At 42.7% G+C, this 25551-nt stretch overlaps 1 protein-coding gene across 12 annotated transcripts in view; it reads right to left on the minus strand.

Annotated features, from left to right (window-relative positions):
• Positions 1 to 25551, minus strand: part of LOC135217344 (ecdysone-induced protein 74EF-like) — an 865315-nt gene that overhangs the window by 19545 nt on the left and 820219 nt on the right. For 11 of the 12 annotated variants that reach the window (XM_064253154.1, XM_064253153.1, XM_064253155.1 and 8 more), the window contains one exon: positions 16611 to 16652. The exons of the other annotated variant lie outside the window; for it this stretch is intronic. In XM_064253154.1, the coding sequence (XP_064109224.1) occupies positions 16611 to 16652 (42 nt within the window). The remainder of the gene's footprint in view (positions 1 to 16610; positions 16653 to 25551) is intronic. 12 annotated transcript variants of the gene reach the window in all.

Below are 25551 nucleotides of genomic sequence, written 5' to 3' on the forward strand. Positions count from 1 at the left end.
GTCTTTTGTGGTTTCCATGATGGGGTTGCAACACCTCACAAGGTCTGACTCGTAACATTGAGAATGCAACAACAGCGTTCTACTATCAATCAGCGCTCGGAATTCCTTCGAAGTGAATGGGTTTCTTACACAGCATTGAGAGAGAGAGAGAGAGAGAGAGTATTTCGGACTGTGATCATCCATAAGCCAACTGCTCAATATGGTCCTGGCTACTTGACGCTGAATATTACCTGATTGGAGTCAGCTCGGTGGACAAAAGTACTGGGGTGGGGGTTGGGGGGGGGGGGGGCATCCAACTCCAGACGTGACATCGAATCTTAATTGAGGAGATGCCGATTAGGCCGCCTCCTCTCTTACCCCACCACCGTCCCCTTCTCTCTCCCAGGAAACTGGGACGCACTTCCTATCACCGTTGTGTCATTCATGTCGTCAAGAAATCACCAGAAGAGTGTCAGCAACACGATGACAAATTTCCGTGTCTAAAACTCCACCACAAAACCGTATCAAGGCTGGCCCCTCCCTTTTGCACATGAATGCTCGGCTACAAATCATTCCTAAAGGTAATGCTTGCTTATTTGACAATTGCAATAATAAATATACACGCACACATACATACATACATACATACATACATATATAATATATTATATATATATATATATATATATATATATATATATATATATATATATATACACGACTGTGTATGAAGTGTGGATGAAAGAAAAAGATTCTTCAAGTGTTTACATTTCCTCTTAACCAGAATCTTAAAAAAAGGATCAAACATGATCTCTTAAAAAGGAGAGAATGTGCAAGTTTTATTCCTCATTTCTTTGACCTTCCCTGTATAAACCCGGACGTAGCAGCAGCAGCAACAGAAACTTCTCACGTGACCAAATGGGCAAGTAATTCTCAGACGTCATCATGCGTCCGGGGAACGGCTTTCACTTTTCATCCCATCGCTCAGGAATATATTAAATTCCGAGAGATTATGCGCAAACCCTCGACAGAAAATGCTCTCGAACAAGGTGAGCATTGAGAGAGAGAGAGAGAGAGAGAGAGAGAGAGAGAGAGAGAGAGAGAGAGAGAAACCACTAGTCTCGCTCTAAGTCCATTCAGTTTCAGCAGAACTTTTAACAGAAGTGATTAGCGGACGAGTTTAGCCTCTTCACCTTGACTGGCAACACGGTAGTTTTGGAAGCGGAATCCGTCCAGCAACGGAACCACAACTTCGGCTGCTACACAATACGGTCTTAGTGAGAGTGTCAACCTTGCAACTCCCCACCGACACTCTTCCTTTTTACGTTTAAAAATCCCTGAGATTACTCGAGGATGTTGACAATTAAGCGGGTTAACAAAAGGAGCCGACTCTCATCCGACTCATGAGCACAATAAGAAACCTTATCATTATGAGACATTTTATATGATGTTGAAGAAAAGAGTAACCAGCAACCGAGTACTGAAGTGTGCCAGTGGGTCAAGCGAAAGTGGCTGGCGGTCCGCTTGAGCAACTCAAGCCATCAGCTTCATCTAAACCCATCCGAACCCTACTTCAACTCACTCTCATCCAATTCATCTGGGGTCTGCCAGCAGAAGTGAAAGAGTGTCTAAGTGATACAGAAAAGATAGAAGACTTTTGTTTTCATTCTGGTGGAAGGACAAACTCCCACATTTCGCTGCCGAAAAAAATAAAAGGAAAGGCACCAGTCAGTTTTTCAGCGATATTAAGAGTTAAGAAGGAAATGGAGACCCGATATTCCTCACTCATGAGTGTCGTTGGACGAGTGCCAAAAGGAAGGACTTTGGCCCAAAGTGGTGTATCTCATTATTTGTCAGACTTCGCGATCAGCTGTTCGGTATTTCGTTCGTATGTTTCAACTGCCATCTGTCAGTTTCCTTTTAACCTCATTTCATTATAACTACGAGATCGATTGACATGTGTGCCACTTTATGCTTGCATTGTCATCTCCAGCAAATAATTCAGATTTATTAAACAATATTTCTATATTTAACCAGATTTCCCATTCTTTCGAAATTTAATCATTCCATATCATTTTGCAACTTATAAGCTTTGCATTGCATTGCTTTGTCTTCTTGACGTCGTAGAGACCCCACACAGCATTTTCCATCGTACTTCGGAGCCTTAAAAGAAACCTATTGTGTGACAAGACGACCTCAGGAGAGTACTTCCGATTTGTATAGAGTATTTGGTGGGAAATGCATATCAATGCCAGCATCAGTTTTTCGTCGTCAACACAGCCATCGTGACAGACAGGAAACACAGCATTTCCGCATCATTTCAAAGAATGTCTGAGGCGTGAGAGACATATAGAAGAGAGGGGGGGAGGGTCAACTTTCCCTCTCACTCACCCTCTTGGGTCTCGAGGTCGCTCTCTCATTGGTTGCTCCACCTGACGTCATAAAGGCCTTTTGTTTTTGTTCTCTGATAAAATGACAGTCAAGAAATATGTGCATACGACTTTTTTTCTCAATAATCGATTAAGGAAATCACAATTATACAGAGCAAGCTTTGCTCTTTGTATTCTTCTTCGAATGTTGAAGGCAGACGCTAAGTCAACATTTAATTTTTTAATGTACTACCAATGCTCCACCTTATCACTTAAAACTCACTGAGATATCTAATAAGAGCTTTGCTTGCTTGCAGTCTCATTGGTTTGAAAATAGATATGAGTCGCCCAAAATATCTCCTCATTCCCATAAAAACGAAATCTTTCACTTCACATAAGGATACCGCTGACGAGAGAAACCCTTTCGATGCTGGAAGACTCCTTTAATGTTGACACGTAAAGATCTTTAGCGTTTCTTGCATTTCCTTTAAAGACAAGAGATGTTTACTCCCAAAAAACACTATGCTCTACATTTTGCGTAGCGAAGACGGGAAAATAACTCTCTCTCTGTCTCTCTCTCTCTCTCTAATAAGTTGGCACCAAGCCCTACATGAGCTCAAATGAAAATAACTTGCTTTTGGGACACCTGTTCCCTGGGCACGGAGTTTGATGTTTACGTTTTTTATTGCTCAAGGGTAGAGATTCAGTTTCCCTGGGCGTTTTCTTTGTATAGCAACGGACTTCAGTGACGATGACCGATTTCTGACGCGCAGCGATCTCTTATGGCACTGGAGGTCCTGTAATACCTGCCACTTAAGTTGTCCCCCGCCAGGAGGAATGTAAGGGAGGGAGAGAACAAGGGAACACGTTCATTGGCACGGCCAGGATTGTGTGTATGCTACCTGCTGATGTTGGTGCGGCTGCAGCCCTGTGACTTATTCCCCTGGAACTTGGCTCAGTGCCTGCTCTTACCAACGATGACTCTGAGTCACTTGTACCGTCGTACGAACAAACTTACGTGGCAGGTCTCTCTTTTTTATTACTTTACTTAACTCTACCCGATAATCTCTTCGCGTATTGTATGAAAGTTGTGACTGACGTGTTCAGTCGAATTACGAATGTCCGCGTCTATTAAAATGAAACATGAAACGTTTCCAGAGATTCGAGCGTGCTTGTATGTTCTCGGAAAATGTAATTTTTTCCTTGTGGGCTACTTGGCAAGTATCTCCCTCCCCAACCCCCTTACTCCCAGAAATTCACCTGTGAGACCATATGAGGAGACTGGGCTACTGTGCCAATGTACCTACCGAGTTATTTTAGTCTTTCGGTGTTTTACGTATTTCTGTTTATTCTCAAATTTGACTGCCAAACTTCAACACGTTTGAATAATATCTAATACATAAGTCGTAATAAATCATTATCACGAATTTCACAATCTTGCAGATTTCCTCTCATTTTTTTGTGAGACTTTGCAATAGTTCCCTTCTTCAGAGAATCATAAATAAACGCACAAAGCATTCGGAAGTTGCAAGATACTGCAATTAATCATAGCGTGTAATACTTTTTCGTACCTCTGGCATGCAAGGGTTTGTTTACTTGGCGCCCATTTTCTATTAACAGTGCCAGAAGACGCGCCAACCGGAAGTGTTATGTTGGCGCCAACAGGGAGCAGGCTTGCTTGACTACCGGGTTCTACACAAACATAACTTCAAAGAAAAATAAAAAGGGGAAATATGCGATGCTTTTAATACCCTTTAAAAAGCGTCCACTTTAAAAAAGTCAAAACAAACGAATATAAAAATTGTCTCGTCGTAGCTTCAGCGTTGTGTGGAGTGCAGCGGGTTCTCCCTCTCGGCCACGGTTGCTATGTCAATGAACACGCTGTTTATATTGGTACCGTTGGACTTATTTTAAACACCAACTTTCCTTATACAACCAGGATGACGACGCAACGGTTAGGGGGCACTACCCTCTAGGGTGCACACTCACCCACGGGAAAAAAGGGCGCCTTTACTCAGCTTGGTATTTTTATTGGCACTTACATAACCGATGTTTGTATGGGGTGGTAAATTATACTCTACGTGCCTGACCATTTTTCTTTCTGTAGATATAAATACATATATTCTCAAACGCATACACGTACAGTTATTAGAATGTTAATGAGAAAAGCTCATAGGAACATAAAAACGAGAAACACATTATTAGATATATTGTATAAGAAGGATTAGCCAGAGCGAGCGTTGAAGAGGGGAACATGTCAACGCTCCGGTTCAAGGTTAAGACGCCCACTACCTCATCCGCTCACGGAGGAGGAGGAGGAGGAGGAGGAGAGAGGAGAGAGAGAGAGAGAGAGAGAGAGAGAGAGAGAGAGCATGTTGAATCCTTCATTACAGTGACCACTATACCATACTTTGACGGACATAAATGCGTGATATATTAGTTGAACGATAATTGACTTTTAATCGCGAATTATTTTTTGTTCTTGTTGTATATTGGCATCCGAAGAACATAATGGCGGCGAAACTTATAATAACAGCCATAACCCTTGCGCATGTAAACAACCTGGCAAAGGTGAAGTCATTGCAAACGAGCTTAAAGCCATAGAAACAAAGAAATGAGGTAATATCCCAATGTGACATCCAAGCGTTCCCCTCGCCCACGCTTCTGCTGCTGCTGCCGCCTCAGCAGCGGCACACAGTCGGCTCGGCAGGTGGCTGAGCTCCACTTACAACAACTCACTTCCTCGTTGCAACTCGACTCTTTCGCCTCTATAAATCAGGCTCCATTCGATCCGTGTAACTACGTATCGGCCATGGGATCGCCCTGCATTTGTTTTGAACACCTGTTAAGGTGACCGGCCCACTTCGCACCTTTCGAAAGCATACGAGGCGAGTCAGAGCTGACGGGTAAATGCCGTGCTAATAATAGAGGATGGGCAAGTTTATTTAGCATTATATAACGATCGATAAAAACCCGGAAGCCTTTTCAGCTCACTCGCGTGAAAGAACACCGAGCAAAGTACGTCAAGTCACTGGCTACAAGGAAGCAGCAGCAACGGCGGCGGCAACAGCAACAGGAGGACAAGAAGGAAATCAACAGGATTGGATGAAAAGATCGACCGCCTTTACTTTTCATGAAAGGACAAAGGCGAGTAACAAGAGCAACAACAACATCTCTCTCGAGGCAGTGAAAGCCTCTTCTGATGCCACGGGACAACCACAAGAATTCGAGGAATGCCGATCGCTTAAGAATCTTGCTCTCACTCTATCTTTTTCTTTCTCTATCTCCTTGGCATGGATCCGTTGTCAGGATTGTGTTCTTTTTATGTACCGTATAGTATATAAAAAAACAAGAGGCCTATTGTAGGCCGTGGCCCTGATTCAGTGGCTACGACACAAATATTTCTTTCATTCTTACACCAGCTACGTATGAGACATTCCCGGACGTGTAGCTCCATCTCGTTCGTGGCACTAAGCAAGAGGTTTTCTCCTCTTCTTTTACTTCTTTGAATGCGGTCTTTGTTTTGATAAAATCGACGAAAGGAGAATCGGACTATATCTACATCTAATAATTAACGTATGTTTTCACGGGCATCTAATCTTGGAAGTGAAAATGATCAGTAAGCGGAAATCTGTGATCTCCTACCTTCTACTGATACACCTCGCTCCTACTTCCTTCATCCCCTCTACCATGACATGGGGGTCTACAGGAAGGGGTCGATTTACCAAACAAGAACGACAACGTACCACCACTCATCTTCCCTTCCCCTCTTTTAAAACTGGAGCAGGTCACAGCTTCCCAGAAAAAGTAGGGGCTCACAACGAACCCACTATAGAAGACCCTCTTGGCGTAGGCCTGTTCGTGAAGCCTGAAGACGGGTTGTGGGGGCACAATTAAGTCCACCAGTACTGCTACATCTTATGTCAGGTTGATTAGTGAATGAAGGTTGCGTTCATAGGCAAAATTTTGTCCCCCTCGACCATAACTGAACTTGAGGACTCGAAGTCATCTGGCTAGGCTGCTACAACACGTTAAGGTCACACCCCAGTAACAGTAAGTCTGAATATGGACTGTGAATATTGTAGGCCATTTCCTGTCCAACGCCAAGAGTGTAGATGCGGGTCTCCCCCCTCCGGTTTATGTCGCCTTCTACTTCATAGAATCTATCTACTCCTTGAGAGTTAATGCGTCCACTTTTCTATCTCCTTGATCAACATGGCGATAATCCCCGCTTGTGCAGATTGGTCTTCATGAAAAGACGATCAAAATACCGGTCCCAGACACTTTGAATAGCGAGTGTTTGCGATCAAGAGGAGAAAAACTTGACCAGGCAATACCAAGATCAAAAGAATTGGGAACGGTACAAAATGTACCAAGATCACTTTTGTCTTCTTTTTTTTACGTGGCATTTTGGCAAGCAAATATATTATCTAACTTAGATGATATTTTGTTACGTTCTTCATAGTCCTGAGATGCTATTATCAATGTTCTAAAGATAACATCGTTAGTCATCTTTGAGGAACTTACGAAACAAACATAAAAAGAACCCACGCCACGGACGAGAATCAAGAAAGAAAGAAAAAAGGACCAAGAAGAATGCGCCACTCATCCCAAGATGCTGTTACATATCCGCATTTCTACCGAGATCTTGCATGTTTGACTCAACGGGAATGTAAGACTCACAATCCGTGTGGCTTCCAAGCTACATTCGTACAGTCAAGGCACAAGATATCAAAACACAGAAACACTCAACTGTTAAGAAAAGGGAATCAGTTTGGACCGAGAGGATCTACGCATCTCCGCCTAGCTCGCTTATGTAGATAAATGCCAAGAGTCAACCTGCGGCATTCTCAGGAATCTTCTGAGTACTCACTGCAAGAATACCACCAACGAAACAGCAGGATATTACTGTTCAATCACGCATCTTTTACATAAATTAACGTGATCAAATCATGCATACACAAAGGGTATATAGTATATACATTAATATAATATATATATATATATACTATATTATTATTATTTATATATATATATATATATATATATATATATAAACTGAAACGACACCACCACCAGGCAAGAAAACCATAACGAGAAACTGTTTGGTTTGTGGTTTGGTTACTTGAGATTTAGTCAATAAAGCAGAACGGATGGAGACATCCAGACACATACGGACTCAACTGGACTGTGTGAGGGTTAGGTGTCCTACCTGTCCCCCACTTGCCCTACTTTTTTACTCCACTCAACTTTGGGGCACGAAACGGATGGGCTGAGGGAACGGCGGGGGGAGAGAGAGAGAGAGGGGGGGTGAGGGGTGAGGCGGGGTTTACTCTAGTCTTTTCCTTAGGAAGTCCCACCAACCTCGCTGTGAGTATAACAATGCATGGGCTTCCAGCATCACTATAAAAAGTGGCCGTATCGGTCATCCTTAAGTAAGAAAAGAAGTAAATAGCAGTAACAGCAGCAGAGCAGCAGGAACACCACACGGACCTTAACCCACAGAATACAGAATAAACTACAATGGTCCCTCAGTTCCATGGTCCCTCGTCCTCTATTATAGCCTCACTACAATTACCGGCTTCCCCTTCACTTATCCTTTGACCTAGATATTTTTTCTGAGGCCTAGTTCCGCTATGTATCGAGATCTGAAGATCGTCTGTAAGATGCTCTTCCATTTAGCGCGACGTATATATGTGCCAACGACGAAAGAGAGAAACTGTGTACGATATTGAAATTATTCTACAATTATTGTGGTTTAATGTGCATTCTATTCTTTGAATGCACAAAATGTAATAGTAGATATAAATTCTACATAAATTAAAAGACATTAAACACAAATATAAAAGTACAAAGACATTACATTAATGGATAAACGTACTTACGGCATATTCAACGAGTGCACCACGCAGAGGTCGCAAGAGCCTAAGCTTTGTTAAGACGTCCATTCAGCGGGAGAAATAATTTCCGCAAGCTGAGCTAACGCCATAACAAGGGAAATTTCCCATATTCAAAAGTAAAAGTAAAGTGTGGGTGGGTGGGTGGGGGCAGGAGAAGAGAGGAGGGGGATGTGGTAAGAGTGTTTTGGCAGGCCAACAATTCCGGCACCGAAGCAAAGTGGCACAAGGTCAGGCAGACTGGCTCCCTCCTTCTCCACTCACTCCTCCATCCCATTCCCCTTGTCACCTACCTACCTCCACCCATCCCTCGCTCTCCATCCCCCACCGCCTCCCCCTAGCCTCATCCACTTGCCCATCTTTCATTATCAAGAAATGGGATGTTGAGACTTTATTTTATTACTAATTATTGTTTATTACTTCTGTTATTGTTACCTGAAATATGCATTATCAACTCGAATACATGAATTATTCCTGTTTCTCTGATAACATCATTCTATCTACCAAGACTCGCACTGGAGGACGTAGTATATGTTTTGTCGTTTCTTTTCTGCCTTGTGAGTACTGCTGCTGCTACTATTACCAGACCACCCGTGGAATTCACACTCAACCCATTCTGAAGAGGTTTTTCGTCGTGATTTGCAAAGAAAATTTTCTCCTAGATGTTATACATTTTTCTTTGGAGAGGTGCATCGTACCAGAACCACCTTAGTAACTAGTTTTACCTCATTAGATCTAACCCACGGGAGGTTGCAAGGGGAGGTTTAAAGGTGGGGGTATTGCTGCCCCCATTATCCTCACCTCCCCCCCCCAACGACCCCTGCACCAAATAAGGAATTGCCAACTCCTTCCATCACTTTCTAGTGTCTTGAGGTCCCTGCCACTATTCTCCCTTTTCAATCCAATAGTTAGTCAGGAAGCAGTGTCAGTCTACATTAATCATGTTGTTATATTACCTACTTCCAAGATGATGCTCTATTCCGACAGTATAATTTTACATTGGATCATTCATGAACACACACACACAGACACCATCTCTTTCATTCAGCAAAAACAGAAAAGAAAAAAAAAAGGGGGGGGGGGAAGCAAAGGCAGGAAAGGTTATTCCCTATACTTACGGTATCTTTTCATCATGGCTTTCTTATAGGCTTTGGCTGGGTTGGGATGACTTAGCCGTTGACTGTCAGAGTCATCTGAATCGTGAGGGCTACTGGTGTCTCTGTCACGGTAGTCCCTGTAGTCAGGGCTTAAGGATTCTCGGTAGTAATATGGGCTCCTTGGAGGAGATGGACATCTCGTCCTATTGGAGACACTGAGATCAAGGGGTGCCTCGTCATACTCCAAAATTTCAGAGGAGGCCAAACGTTGGTTTTGCAGCACCATGGTGATGTCAACCGCTCAATCAAGCAGAGAAACAAGTGGCACTTCCCTTGTGTATTTGAATGTTTTGCACTAACACTACTTCTGTTGCTGCAAATACTTGGATGGCAGCAACAAGTGAGCAGTGCGGTGGAGAGGAAGCCCTCTTCCTCGACACTCGGGCCTCAGATAATATCTGCCATGTTAGTTGAAAAAGAAATCCCGGGTTTTCTCCATTCCACTATTTCCATCCACTTCAATCAATGGCAAAGCAAGAAGCTTTGTGTCACCAACACAGCAATCCCAGAGGTAAGACTTGATGGATTGACTCACTTGCGGAACATATCCCGAAAATTCTCTTGTGAAACAACACTGGCACACACTTCTTACAGGTGTTATTTTCAATGAAAGAACAATACTGATATTCCAAAGAGCACAAGATCTGAAGTGACTGGTGCAGTAATCCAAAGAGCTCAGCTAAGATATCCTGAACGCAGCAGGTAAGTCTGTCAAAGCACGAGAGATAGAGAGACCGCGACGATGCCTCGTCGAGAGGAGCAAAGCGGCTGAAAAGCAGCAGGTGTGTGACGGTGCAGCGACTACCAGACAACTTCTACACACCACGAGTCTCACATCCACACTGACTCACTCTTAGTTCACTCGCTCAGACAGTGCACATACTCCTCCCCCTCCTCCTCCGCCACGTCCCCTCCCGAGAAGAGCTCTCCCCCACTTACAACTCCACCAGCAATCCCCACCCCCTCCACCCCCAGCAACCCTTCCTCTACCACCTCCACCACCTTCTCGCACATACGTATATGCGTACACATCTCCATGAACGTGGGAGTTTTGGATCTTTCCATTTTCCATTTAATGACGTCTCTCTCTCTCTCTCTCTCTCTCTCTCTCTCCTCTCTCTCTCTCTCTTCTCCCACAGCTGCTGACGTGAGCTGTTTAAAAACGACTTGCGTATGCGATGCCATTTGAAATACATACCGATGACTTTTAAGTATGAATACTGCGGACTTCTAGACACTGTTACTGTGTCTATGTGTTGCATCAAGGCCATCAACATTAAGGAGCGTGAGTATGTGAGTTCGTGTGCGTATAAGATCACCAAGGACGGTAGGACGCACGACCTGTTCTTTTACGTACACAGGACAAACATCATGGGATGGAAAGTCCGTACGATAGTTGTTCTGTTTCCTTGGGGATTCCCCTTTCCATTCCATGGTGAATATCACACACACAAAAACCATGCTACCCATGGGGGGAGGGGAGGAGAGAAAGAGAAAGAATTTTGCAATAAAGTCCTCGGTTAAGGATAACTTCTTCGAATACTCAAGTAAAAAAGAAAGACACTTATTTATGTAGACCTCCCCGAGAAATCAGGTTATACTTTCCATTTATACAGAGAATTTGACAGGAGCACCAAGTACCTCCTGGTCACTCATATTTATTCTGAGATGAAATAGGAAATATTTTACATTCCTAGTGACGAGAAGATTGTCTATTCTACCATTTCATGTACCAATTAATTTACTTTTCGTTAACAAAGACACGTTTAGCTGATAATCTTGGATAGAGAGAGAGAGAGAGAGAGAGAGAGAGAGAGAGAGACCCCAGAAGAGGGAAGAGAGGAGAGAGAGAGAGAGAGAGAGTTTACATAAGGTTATCCAGAGAACACTTGCATGACTGAACCCTTGAAGGAAGGAAGGAACCAGCAACACCTCAACCACCAATGAGGCCGAGTTACTTCAGGTTCACCGCAATCTGTATAACCAACCAAGACGCCATCGAAACCAATCCAGAGGCGGGAGGCGCACTCCGGCAGTTCGCTCTGCTTTTATTCAGTATATTCATTAATTTATGGAGCATATTCGGTTGTTTGTTTACTGGCTGACTTATAAATCTATGCCTCAATGAATGAAACCATAATTTCACTTATAAGAACGTCGTTATCCTTTTAGTAGGAACAGTTACGTGCTAAATTTCGGTAATTATCATGAAATCTTTCAGCGGATGAGAGCATCAATCAGGAGAATGGTTATGACTTGGTTATCTTTTTTTATGTTTTTTCTAATTAACAAAATATCAGTCTCATATACAATCATTCCTACACTTGTTTCACTTTAGAAAGAATTTTTCTTTCCTCCCGTTTGCTCCATCCTCTTAAAATAAGTACAAATAAGGCCAATAACAATAAAGGAAATAACGGAATGAACGAATGACCATTAAATCGAGTTCTTGCGCCATGAAACTCGGTTTCTAGTTCGTAAATTGTAATTATGTAAGAGAGGGATACCCAAATCTCTCTCTCTCATTCTTCGAGCTCTTCATAGGTATTACCTTCCGGCGAATGAGATGATCAAGTGCAGGGATTAACGGTTCGAATTGTTTCAATTGTTAGCTGAGCATCACACGGAACTGACCGTATTTTCTTTCCGTTGCAGCATTTCTTCGTGAGCTCATCTACGTATCCATACAAAAAATTCCGCCTTATCTCTCATATGTATTTTATGGGAGTGCATGTGTTTTGTGGGCTCCCCTGAGAGCGATTAAGCTGCGACGCCGAAGGGTGAGGGAGGAGGGGAAATGGAAAATGCTTATACGTCTGAGGGGAACACCCATGATGACGCCTCCGTCGCCAAAGTTTGCGAGAGCGCATCGAAAACCGTGGGGGTGGCGGTGAGGGTGGGGAAGGGACGAGGCGAGGGGAGGGGAGGAAGGCCCGTAAAACTGGAATGGGGGAATGAACAGGAATGGGAGAATGAGGCATGCATGCGAGAAGAATCCAGTTGAGAATGATGAAGGTAACCCCACCTTTCTCTCGTGCAAAGGACAATGTCACTTCCGTTGGATAACGTACTAATGGGTTATTAATTAAAGCAGAAATTGAACAAACTGCGGTGCAGGTAATGAAACAAATTTAGCATTACAGTGCCAGCATATGAAGGAGAGAGAGAGAGAGAGAGAGAGAGTGAAAGCATATAATCGATTTATTTGGACGCTGGAATTCCCTGTCTGTATCTCCCCTCTCGACAGTACTTTGGAACCCCTCTCTTCATCACCTACACCATCCGAGAGCCCTACGACGTGGGGTGGGCGGGGGGTGGGGTGGGGGGGGGGCGCCGAGACCCCAATCAGGACACGGATAAAGAGAAACAGTAAGCTACAGGAAACAAAAAGTAAAGCCAGCCATGGTTTCCGCCGGTGAAATCCTACAAACACCGAGGCTTTGGAGAGGTTAGCAACCTCGTCTCCGGAATAAAGTCGGTTCCCATTAGAATTTCGCCGAACGACAAAATAAAGAGGAACTCGACTCGAGAGGAAAGAAGCGGAAGGTTTCAAATGCAACTTGAGCGCGTTGTAGTACCTTGATTGGTATGCAAAGACTATATAGACTGCCACCTGTCATACTATACGAAGCAAATGACAGTAAAGCAATAACAATTGAGAGTACGATCATTATAATATATATTATATATAATATAATATATATATATATATTAATATATATATATATGCATGATGTACATATACATACAAACATACATGCATACATATATATAAGCGAAAATATTAAAAAAAACATAAATGGAAAAAATGGCAAGCGGAGATATTCGATTAAAGGAGGAGAGAGAGAGAGAGAGAGAGAGAGAGAGAGAGAGAGAGAGAGAGAGAGGGATCAACAGATGGAATAAACACAATACCGGGATGAAGGGGGGAACGGACAGCCTGCAGGGGAGTGAGGTGTTCCTGTGTATGTGTATACGTATATGTGCGTATGTGAATGTGTGCGTGTGTGTACGAGAGAGAGAGAGAGAGAGAGAGAGAGAGAGAGAGAGAGAGAGAGAGATGTAAGTACAGATGGACGGGATGTAAGAGGAGGGCGAAAAAACCCCTGATGAATGGAGCCAATCTCTAAAGACTAAGGAAACCTCCAACAGTCTACCTACCATAGGACCCACATCCATCGCGTGCTGCTCTCGCTTTGGGATGTGGTCTTGGACCCGTAGCGCAGAGGAAATGTGATATTATTACAGGGAGAATTTACCTCGCGTATACTGTAAATGACACTATACCTTAATACCAATATTTTGAAAAAATTCCTCTTATGCATTTTTATTTATTTTCCGCGAATAACGTGCGATATGAAACGCATACTTACGATATGAAATGTAATGTAATGTATATTCATGTATATTTTTCTGTGTATAACGCATATAATCTACGGGTAATGAACTCCAAGTATTACTGTCACAAAGCCTAAAAAGTAAAATGCTGATTAATGTCAATTATTTAATCATTAATACGATTAAACTGCTAAACTACTTGAATAATACTGTACATTTTACGGGACATGTACATTAGCCGGAGAATAAGCGTCATAATTTTCCCTATTGTAAAGCCATGAGAACTTGTTATTTCCCTCATGGCTGGAAGTTCGGAAATTACACAGCTTCTTGGAACTGAACCCAAGAATGTTGGTCTTCCTACTGGTTTAGCTCACTTCTGAATACATAAACAGGCTCTAGCCTATATAAAAATCGTAAAAGAGGTAAGACGCTATACTGGGAACACAGTGATGTGGAATTGTGTGTGTGTGTGTGTGTGTGTGTGTATTTTGAAGAGGAAAAGAGAGGTGGGAGGAATGGAAACAATATTGAGGGGTGGGTTAGGTGAGGGTTGAGATGAGGGTAATACAGAAGGGGTTTGCAAAGAGGGGAGTCTAAAGTACATCTCTTGGTGAGTCACAGTACCTAGAGAGAGAGAGAGAGAGAGAGAGAGAGAGAGAGAGAGAGAGAGAGAGAGAACTAGTCAACCAAACAAACAAACGACGGCAGTACTTCGGTAGCAATATTCATAAAGTTACGGCATATTTTCAATCCATCGTGGGACAACATCAGGGTATCTTTCATGCAATAATAAGGAAGTATAGGGTACCAATTGAATAAATATTTACTCGAAAACAGGTCATAGGAATGCCAGAGGAATTAATTTTATGGAAAAAATGGTATAGAAGCAATGTTAATGAATATAGGACGGGTAATTTTCCGTCACTGAAACTCGTCCACTCCAAATGCATTTTTGTGAGCGCATACTTATAGTAGCATATATTTGCAATCTATAAACGGCTCATGGTCACACGAGTACTCGACAAGATATCACCATCAAATTCTCTGTCACGTCAGCCATCGCATAGCGATATCTTGAAGCGATGTTCATTTTCATTCCTCTTACGTTAAGTAAACAACTGATGCCAAATGAATCTCAGCTGATATGGAACTCCCTATCCGAGACAATGCCGATCATTTTTGTTCCAAGATGAGCCGTTACAGAGACTGTATTGACGCCTATGACTGTAAGTTGCAATCATGATTAAACTACAACTGGGGGAGAATACAAAAGGAGGGCTCCTCCCTCCTACTTCACCCCCTTGATCCAATTATCGACAGCCATATTCAACAAGCAAACAGCAGGAGAGCTTTTACCCCCTTTGCTATAGAACTGCGGGGACTCCAAGGAAAACAAGAGAGAGAGAGAGAGAGAGAGAGAGAGAGAGAGTAAGGGGAGAAAAGGGTCTTGAGGGGAAGGAGAAGGGATAAGGGACTTCAGGGTTAATCTAAGCATCACCGCTCTCACACGTGTACTCCAAAGGGGGTCGGGAACCCCGTTTTTCCTTACGCCCTTTTTACACATCTTTGCATCCGTCTGTGTATTTACTTTATACGAGGACATTTATTCGTTGCCAAATGAAGCTACCGAAGATGCTGGGGCATCTTCGAAGAATAAAAACGCCTCTTCCTCACAGCACCAATGTGACTTGAGTTCTGTCCTGGATGTGAATGAAGAAGAGAAAAATAAAGAGCGATACAGGGCGAGGGAAAAGAAACAGCCGAGAAAGCTATAGGTGTTCCAGCTAATGCGAGAACTGCTTTGGATGCGACGAGATGACATGAATGGCATTATTGAGAGTTATATTGAAGAGGCGAGGACACACAAGCATAAAAGGCAAACACACGCATACATATATGATGCGTGTGTGTGTGTGTGTGTAGAGAGAGAGAGAGAGAGAGAGAGAGAGAGAGAGAGAAATATTGCAAGTTTTCACAGACAAACATCATCTTCAACCCCTAAGAGGTTGTCATGGTAACTCACTCAGCCAGTGACGCTGCTGTGTCGCTGGGGGGCTGAGTCCGCTAAGACATACACAGAGAAGCCATTCTCATCATGTAAAACAAACCTAAACTCATAAAATGAGGTAAAAAGGAAGGGAGCTTCATTAGCATCACAACTTTATTTTCTAGAGGGTTTTTATTTGTTGTAACTTGAATGGTCCATTTCTTTTTCAATAATGCTTATTCATCTCACGACTGGTCTTTGCCGAGAGATTCCAGTAGTGATACGTGATTTGAGGGCACTTCCTGCCAGGCATATTGCAAAAGGGGTTAAATGGTCGAAACCGCAATTTTAATTTGTGACTGAAGAGCTTGCTGCTGCATATATGAACGGATGTTGACAGCGTCTGCAGCAAACACTGATGGTAAAGAATTTCCGATAACAGGATACGGCTTCTAACCGAGATTGCTCAAGTCAGGAAGCAACATCCTTAACTTTTCCTAATACTAGTCTCCCAAGTTTAAATTCACTCTAAAGGCAACAGCTTCCTCCGTAGGGAAGAAAAATATGACGTTATATTGGCATTCATGTTCTTTTTTGAGTATCCCACTTACTCGGAATAAACTCTCTTCTTTCATTTACATGAGGAAAATTTGTGCTCACTGATTCATTCATTCCGTCTGAAATTTCGATAAACTCCTAAAAGATTCCTTTGTTTCATTTTAAGCCGAATTTCCTTCTCGTGAAGTAACATATAAATAAGTACTACTCCACACGTGAAGATGATATAGTCGAATATTGGTACATATTATCTCTCATGAAAATGATTGTCAGCTAGTTCAACTATCAACAATAAAAACAAAAACCATATTCGCACACTCACAGTTCCAGAGTAGAAAGGGATCCGTGTAGAAATCAGGCTCACCTGCAAAGAAAAAACTTATATTAATATAATGCGTTAGAAGTACACACACAAATTATATATATATATATATATATATATATATATAATATATATATATATATATTATATATATATATAGATATAATATAATAATTAATATATATATATATATATAAAGGCTCGTGAAACAAAAGTATGTTTAGCGAATCGATAATTTGAAATGGGAGAAAAATTTCTATTTTTCCACCAGAAGGATTAATTATCATTATTTTCATTTATAAAATCTTGACTGATATTCAGACTACGTGGTTTTCGTGATGATAAATTAGGCAACTCCTCCCCCCATATCTCTCTCTCTCTCTCTCTCTCTCTCCCTATATGCTTCTTTCTCTCTCTCACTCTTTCTCATTACCTTCCCCTATTCACTTTTCCCCTTTTTCCATAGCGGTCTACAGCTTCCTCCTTCTGCTGCTCCTCTCCTCTCCTCTTCCATTTCCTCAGCACCTGTGACTCACCCCTCCACGCCCCTCCTTCACCTCCCTTCCCTTTCCCTTCTTTTCTTCGAGCGTAAGTTTCCCCCTTCGTCACTGCTGCCCCAGGGGGACATTGCCGCCAATATTAAATACATCCGCAAGGGATCTCAATCTCCTAAACTCCTCCATAACCCCAATCTCTCTCTCTCTCTCTCTCTCTCTCTCTCTCTCCTAGGGATTGTTCGATCACAACGAAAGAGGGTAAAATATATCCGCGAGGCAGCAGTCTTTGCTTTGCATCATTCAGTTTGTTTAGCTTCTTTAATATTTATAGTTATTACAAAGCCCCTACTTATGGCGCGCTCCACACTTACAGATTGCGATTTATGGCTCGAACTTCAATGTCGCTTTTTTTTTTTTTTTTTTTTTTTTTTTTTTTTTAAGTAAAAGGTGCATTCTAAAACAGAAATCATATGGCAGCGTCCCTTGTTGATGGCGATTTGTTATAAACGGGCTTTGCCAAAGAATGAACAACAACAAATAAACAAATAAAGAGCCATTACATCATGAGGTACACCATCACATCTGAGGCGCTTCTCAACCACCTCTCTCTCTCTCTCTCTCTCTCTCTCTCTCTCTCTCCACCACACGTTGTCTAATAATAAGAGGGATCAACCATCGCTCAAGAATGTGTCCTTTATCCATTCATTCTCCCCTCTTCGCATTTCTCTCTCTCTCTCTCTCGTTTTTGTTTCTTCTCTGCATCGTTTATCTCTTACCGCTTCGCTCCCGTCACCGTTATCGTAATCTTGTCAGGAAAAAATAAGCAAGAACTGATTGAATGGCTACGAATGATCTAGCTGAGAAAATTACCATACTGGGGTTTTTGAGTTACTGATATTACACTTAACCAATAAGTTTGGTACTTATCTAGCATGGCCACTTTTTCTCTTCTTTTCCCACTGCTAAACCGCTCCATGGGGTGGGGTGGGGCGGGGGCCTGGATCAAAGTGTGCGATTTTATAATGAACCTTGCTACTACAGGCTTTGGAGCAGTTATAGACTTAGAATTCACATTTTAATGGGAAACCGTTAAAAACTTTTTTCATTCAGTGGAAGCAAAGGAAATACGTAGCAAATATATAACTATACATATATATATAATATATATATATATAGATATTTATATATAATATATACATTATATATATATACAACGTATATATAATCGACCGTACCTGTGCTGGCTGATAACACACATGCGTTTGTGATTCATCGACACATATACTTGTTTCTCTCCCCCCACTTTTCCCTCCAACATAACTCCCTCCCCTCCCTCCCCCTCCTACCCTCACGCCTTCACCTTGAAAATAGCCATCAACCGTTACACCTGTGGCCATTTGACGAAACGTCGCAAAGGATAACCATTTCTTTGCACGGGTTCGGTAATGGCGATAATCCCTCGTTTTGCCTCGATGTTTATTAACTTCCTAGAATAGACGCGTCGAGGCAGATGCTATCTGTTCGTTGCTATTTTTGCGGACGTTTATCATTTGTATCCATAACACCGGCGATGCGGATTCACCGTTTGTTATCTTCTGGCAGGAATGCTTTGGGAAACGATACGGAGAGAATGCTGCATACTGCACAGCCTGCCTTTTCCTTTGTTGTCTACGTATTTAATGGGCATTTGGCTGCTTGACTTTTCGTAGTAGAGGACAATTTGTATTTGTCAATCTCGTATTTTACTATCGATTTGTGTGTGTGAGTGTTTCCTCATTCTCAATGAAGTGATAAGGCATCATACATTAGTTTTCTTTTTCAGCATAAAATGCGACGATGTCACGGGGTACGCTGCTGCATTAGTTCCCGCATAAAAACGCCTTTTACATTTCGATATAAAAAGTGTGACTGTTTGAGGGACCTTACACCGGCACCGTTTGAAAAGGGTTTTCATATTTTTATAAAAATGTTATACAATGAAGTTTTAAAATAAGCTTCATAAACTCCACGAAAATATACATATATATATTTTACACAATGATATTTTCTGCCTCAGAATATCAGCGTGAAAAAAAAGCCTTGGAGCGCTGAGGTAATTTTTTTAAAACCTTATGTAAACAAGCCATTAGACGAAAGGTTAAGTCATCTGATTCATTTCGCGTGTGTTTATTTATTTATTTTTTTTTAGACACACGAAAATGTTTTACTTCATCAACACGAAACTCGAAGAAGGTCGTTTTATTCCTTCTTTGCGCAGCGGAAGCGGCCGCATCACGGAAAGACCGAACCAGACCGGAAAAGGGGAGAGTTTGTCTTCGCGGCACAAAGAAACAAAAGATCCTCCCTCCATTTCGTAAGGTACGTGCCCAGCGACGCCGAATTTATTCCCATGATCTCACTCTCACACACGAGGCACATGTTATGATTGTTCCTTTATTATCACAAGCAAGTCGTTGGATTAATGGTTGAATGTGGACTCAGTCAGACATCATTCGGGAATCGCTGCTTCTGTGTAACGATGAATACACAATTGCATTTGTTGCTGAGAAGAAGGAGTCGAGATGATTTATCGCTGTCTTTGTCATCATCACTTCATTATTATTATTATTATTATTATTATTATTATTATTATTATTATAGCAACAGGTACGTAATACAATTTTGAAGAAGGAAGTCTATGCTAATTTTATAAAACAAGAAAATAAAATTTTCTTCATAATGAGGCTTTGCTAATGAGCGACAGACGAAGATTTGTTTTCACGGCTCTTTTTCCGAAGTAAGTTGATTCTTAAATCGCTGAGAAACGGCTGTCCATTTGCCTTGAAAATAATGATCGACACCAGTGTCTCGCTCTTTGCTAGAAGCTCATCTGTTTCATCACAGGTCTTAGAAGACTCCCCCCTCCTCCCCGCTCTCTCTCTCTTTCTCTCTCTCCCCAGGTGGCGGCAACAAACCCCGCCACCCGCAACCCCGAATGTCCAATAACAGGTACGGGAAAGACATTGAAGTTGTTGCATAATGCTGGCGAGTGTGGGAGTCTCTGGAACCCTTCCTCCATCCGTGACGTCACAGCCTGCGTCATCGCTCTCACCCAATTATTGCCACTCTCACACACCCGCTCGCTTCGCCTGTGCAATGTTTTCGCCCCTTTCCCTCCACCTCTATCCCCCTCCCTCCCCCCCCCCCCCCCCCCTTCCCAGATTCTGCTTTTGCAGTCAAGCAAACTTGAATGCTGACGTTACAGGACTCCAAAATAGTCCTTTTTATTTATGAACTTGAGACATTTCACGGTATGACGTTATACGCACGAGTTGTTTTCTTTCTCTTTCTTATCGCACCTGATTAATTCCTGCTCTGGTAATTTCAGGAATTGATGTCTCTCTCTCTCTCTCTCTCTCTCTCTCTCTCTCTCTCTCTCTTTCATCTCTCTCCAGTTGAGATGTAATGCTAACTATTCTTATTGAAATGTGAACATTATGTTCAAATTATATTACTCTCTACCAATCGATATGAGGCCTCCAACGCACACGCACACACACAACCACACAAACACACACACACACACACACACACACACACACATATATATATATATATATATATATATATTATATATATATATATATATATATATATATATATAATTCTGACAGAGGCCATTTGTTTAGGAGTCGCCGTTGGATAAGACCTACAATACATCCTGGCATACGACTTCTTTCTTCATCCAACAAGAAACCCTGTCATGTCATAGCGCCTTTTCCTCATTGACTCTCAAGGGAAGAGAAAAAAAAAGATAAAAGTAAAACAAGAAGAACAAGGTCAAGGGAATCTCCTTCAAGTCATAAAGGGGCCAAGGAAGAGTTAAGGACCACCACAGGAAGAAGAAAGATGACGGATAAGTGGGAGAAGGAAGAAGATGGAAGGGGGGGAATTTTGGTCCCCTCTCTCTCTCTCTCTATCTTTCCCTCCCATTCTCTCTCTCATCTTCTCTCTCTCTCTCTCTCTCTCTCTCTCTCTCTCTCTCTCTCTCTGACTTTGATGGACTGTTTAAATATTTTTAAAACGCTAAAATAATAGGCGATCGAAGCATGCGAAAAAGCTCTTGTAAACAGCCGAGGTTTTTTAAACACGAACAAAGAGCCGGTTGCGAAACTGTTAAATACTCGAACAGAAATAAATAGCTTACGGGCGCCTACAACGTAATAATGCGAGAAGGGGCACATGCTACATAAATGACAAACGGTATCATTTGTAACGCAGCTAACGATAGCTGGTTAGTTACAGAACTTCAGTTTCCAGGGAAGAAGGGACTTTAGGGTTAAGGGAGAAGTAAGCAACCCCTGACATACATAGCAAGTCTACACATGACATCGCGTCTTCCTCGGTCTTAAATATCAGTCTTCCTAACGCACGTACGGTACACCCAAGGCTTTTATTGCATACGTTACATAAGAACAGGATTTCGTAATAGGACGGCCGCGGCGTCTCTCGAGTGTAACCATACTCTTCTTAACCTGTTTTCTCGATCTCGGCGTCATGGTGGAATATGCTCGGATCTTTCCCCGATCTGCGTCCGTGATGTGATGTGCTTCGTCCTGCGAGGCGTCTGTCGTCTTCTGCTTGATTATTTTCCTCCTCTCTTCTCGAACACAACTCTGGATTTCGTTCTTTAACCTGGTGTGTGTGTGTGTGTGTGATTCTCTCTCTCTCTTCTCTCTCTCTCTCTCTCTGTCTTTCCCCCTCCCCGTTTCCAACTCTCTTCTCAAACTCCAAAGGGGCACCCCCAACCCCCTTGCCTTCCCCCGCCACCAACGCCTACACGCCCACACAAGGCTGGAGCTGAAATGTCAGAGTTGAGCGCCCAGGAGAGGGGAACAGAAGCGAACAGAGAAAGGGGAAAGTGGGTCATGCTATCTGGAGGTAAGCTCAGGTAAAGGAAGGTTAAAATGATTGGTGCAAGCACGCAGATATAGCGATCATGATGTGCAGACAGGTATTTCGGTCTGAAATGCCTCGTCAAGCGGAAATGATTGTTTATCGCAAGACAAGGTCGGTTTTAGTTCACTACGGCAGAAGGACAGAGGCCTCGAAATAGCTTGCATATGAAAGCTCGATCTCTACTTGTTGGTGATCACATTATCGAAAGTATACCGTAGAAGAACTGTGGGGCCGGAGAATGATTTTAACAAACACTTACGCGAGAGAAATAGCTTAGGAAAGTAACTGACCATTTCACTTGTAGAAGAACGAGAAAATATAACGGCGAGGCCCTACTGCGCACTAATCAGCGCTCCAGGTCATTACCGTACTGGACTGGCCGCCTTATCCCATGACAGTGGCGGCTGTCAATTCATGACGGCGATTGAGATTCGGCATTTCGATAAGCACTTGAAATTCCTACGTAGTCATTTCTTGTTTAATAATTCATTATTATAGAATTCTGTCAAGGAACTGTCAATGCGCTACCTATTGAGAATTGTACAAAAACACAACTGAATTCCGGAATCATGTTCGGTTTCAATACAAGATGCGGGATTTCAGAGGCGAGTCATGCCTTCATTTGTAGGTTACTCATTGATCAATATTATTATTATTTTTTTTTTTTGAGACAAGTCAAAAAGACTAATTGAGTCTTGCCCTATAAAGCCAATGTCTTGTACCAAATGCCATTACCCTTGAAACAACGACAAAGTAAAACTGAACGCTGCCAAGAAACCCCTCAAGAACCAACGCGGACCCAAACGTGTTTCTGGTAATCGCATTTCCTTCAAGACCTTCTCCTACTCGTCTCCCCCTCTCCCTCTTCCTCCTCCTCCTCTTCTAGCACCTCACCTTCCTCTCCCCTCACCCTTTGTACCCCCTTCCTCTTTCCCTCTCATTTATGTAACTTGCACAACACTTACAAGATACTTCCCTGTTAGTGAGAACCATGGAGTAATAGCCGAAGCTTGTGTGTGTGTGTGTGTGTGTGTGAGTGAGAGAGAGAGAGAGAGAGAGAGAGAGAGAGAGAGAGAGAGAGAGAGAATGAAGTTACAAAATGAAATAGATGCATGATGTTATAAGAACTGCTGTTGAAAGAAGCTGTATTTCAGCGTCAGGTCAGATAAAAATTGGTGTAAATAGTTTGCATATAAAATGTAACAGTCTTCACAATAATAAAATAACCTGCTTGAAAAAAGCTCTAACAAACGAAGTTTTTAGTTGGCCGAGCTATAATGAAATTGAAAAAAAAAAAAAAAAAAAAACTTTAAGAGACGTTTGCCAATAGTTTCTGCGACCTGGAAACACCCAAAAAAGAAATGGCATTTTCCAAATCATGGCAATGACATCACAGAATCGAAAAGTCGAGTCATATTACGATAGAAATGGCAGTTGAATTTCCAAAGAGAGACTCTGCACCGTTTGAAGACCACTACTAGTGACGATGAGAATTCATAAGAGATGAAACTTTGAAAGACCGCAACACTATATCTTTATACTTCAATGAAACTAAATTTTAATAGATCTGTCAAAATACTATAGTAACTAAGTATTGTCATTCCCAAGGTTAATCTGATTAAGATCGTTTTTACATTAATTTTTTTAGATGTAAAACCGTTTCTTCGGGACGGTGGGAGGGGGGATGGAGTGAGGGGAGGGGGGATGGAGGAGGGAAGTAGAGGGTATTAAGTACAGAGTTACTTGGATAAACGAAGACTGAATGGTGACTTCCAGGCCAGCCCTGAGAAACATTTTTATCGAAAGTAGGCCACCTGCCAATCCCTTTACATAATCGTCACTGGGTAAACTCTGTATCATTGCATGGACGGTTATGTAGGTGCCTATTACTGATTGATGTTCACTGTTTCAGCTTACTGAGAAAAAATAAGAGAACAAACGACATCCTACGGTTTGTAGGAAACCTTGTGCAAATTGCGCCAACGAGTAGAAGTTGCAGCCAGAGGGCAAAAGATCCACGAGGTAAATAGAAAAACATTGTCAATACTGGAAGAGGCCTTTCTCTTGCGGCTGTGCCATCAGGATTAGGCGAATGATGCCCCTTGGTCAAGAGGACTGAGAGACCGGAGATACTTCGGGTAATTATGATCGCGTAAACTGCATAACTAGTCCGGTAGACACATATTCTTGACAAGCATTTTCCCAGCCGAACGAAGCCTAAGGCTATTAATGTCCTTGCATGCGTCCTCCTTCTCCCACCCGACGGAGTAGCCTGCGACTCGTTCAATTCCTCTACCCCCCAAAAATAACTCCCAGCAATCCTCTCCTCACCCCCCCCATCCCCTCACCCCCCACCTCCTCCTGGACGACGCCTCCAGTCTAGTAACCCACTGGGTACCTTCACATCAAACAGACGTCTTCCTTGCCGAAAAATGATGCAACATCACCCTCTGAGTCGCCGGGTTTCCGAGCGAAACGAAAATCCATTCTCTCACTCTCCCGAGTAATGACTGTTTTTTGTGAGGGGATGGTCTGCAAATATGTCCGCTCAGGTTTCTGCCTTCAAGCAAACGGTGTTACTCATGACAAACAGTGTAAGTTCTTCGCTTATATATTAAACAACCCTGGGACCAATTGGTGTGGGACAATGACAGCTCACCTGAGGGGACCGCAGTGACGGGTTAGTGAGGGGAGAGCTTTATAAATGTATCTGGATCCCTGGAACTTTTGTGAGTGGGCGGACGCCGGGAAACAAGGCGGTCGGCGGTGAATAAGACGACCCTTTTCGGCGACCGCCTCTCTTGCTACCCTTTCTCTCTTGTCGTCACCGCCATTCTCTCTCGTCTCCTTTTATTTCTGTCGGCAAATTCCATTTATATCATAGGAATACCATAGCTTGAGCAGAAAGGCGATGGAGCAAAAATGAATTTTTTTTTCTTATATATCTGTTTCTTCCTTTTCTGTACTTTTTAATTTCACTGTAGCAAATTTGTAATTCCTTCATGGAAATGGACTAATTACAACATGAAGTAGAAAAGTTGAGAAGTGCGTCATATTTTATTTCGGCGAAGAATGCCGTCTCTTTGTGCATCCACTCAGAGCTCTCTCTCTCTCTCTCTCTCTCTCTCTCTCTCTCTCTCTCTCGACTTCCTATCAAGCGGAGGGTCTCGTCGGTAAGAGCGCTGGTGTTCTTACATAAGCCCTGGCGTCATGTCTTACGTCACAGCCTTCTCCTGGGAGGTCACACTGGGTCGACGGGATAGAGGACACGGGAGGGAGGGAGGTGGGGCTGGCGGTGGAAGGGTCTGAAGAGAGTGCAAGAGAATGAAACTGAGGCTCAGATCGAGGCTGAGGAGGAGGAGGAGGATGAGGAGGAAGAAGCGGTGCGAGGTGTCTGAGGAGGAAGTTTATTTTCTGTAGCTGAGAATCTTACATTCTTGGATAACGAGAGAAACATTCGGATTGAGAGAGAGAGAGAGAGAGAGAGAGAGAGAGAGAGAGAGAGA

This window comes from Macrobrachium nipponense, chromosome 7, assembly GCF_015104395.2.
Source record: "Macrobrachium nipponense isolate FS-2020 chromosome 7, ASM1510439v2, whole genome shotgun sequence".
Lineage (NCBI taxonomy): Eukaryota > Metazoa > Arthropoda > Malacostraca > Decapoda > Palaemonidae > Macrobrachium > Macrobrachium nipponense.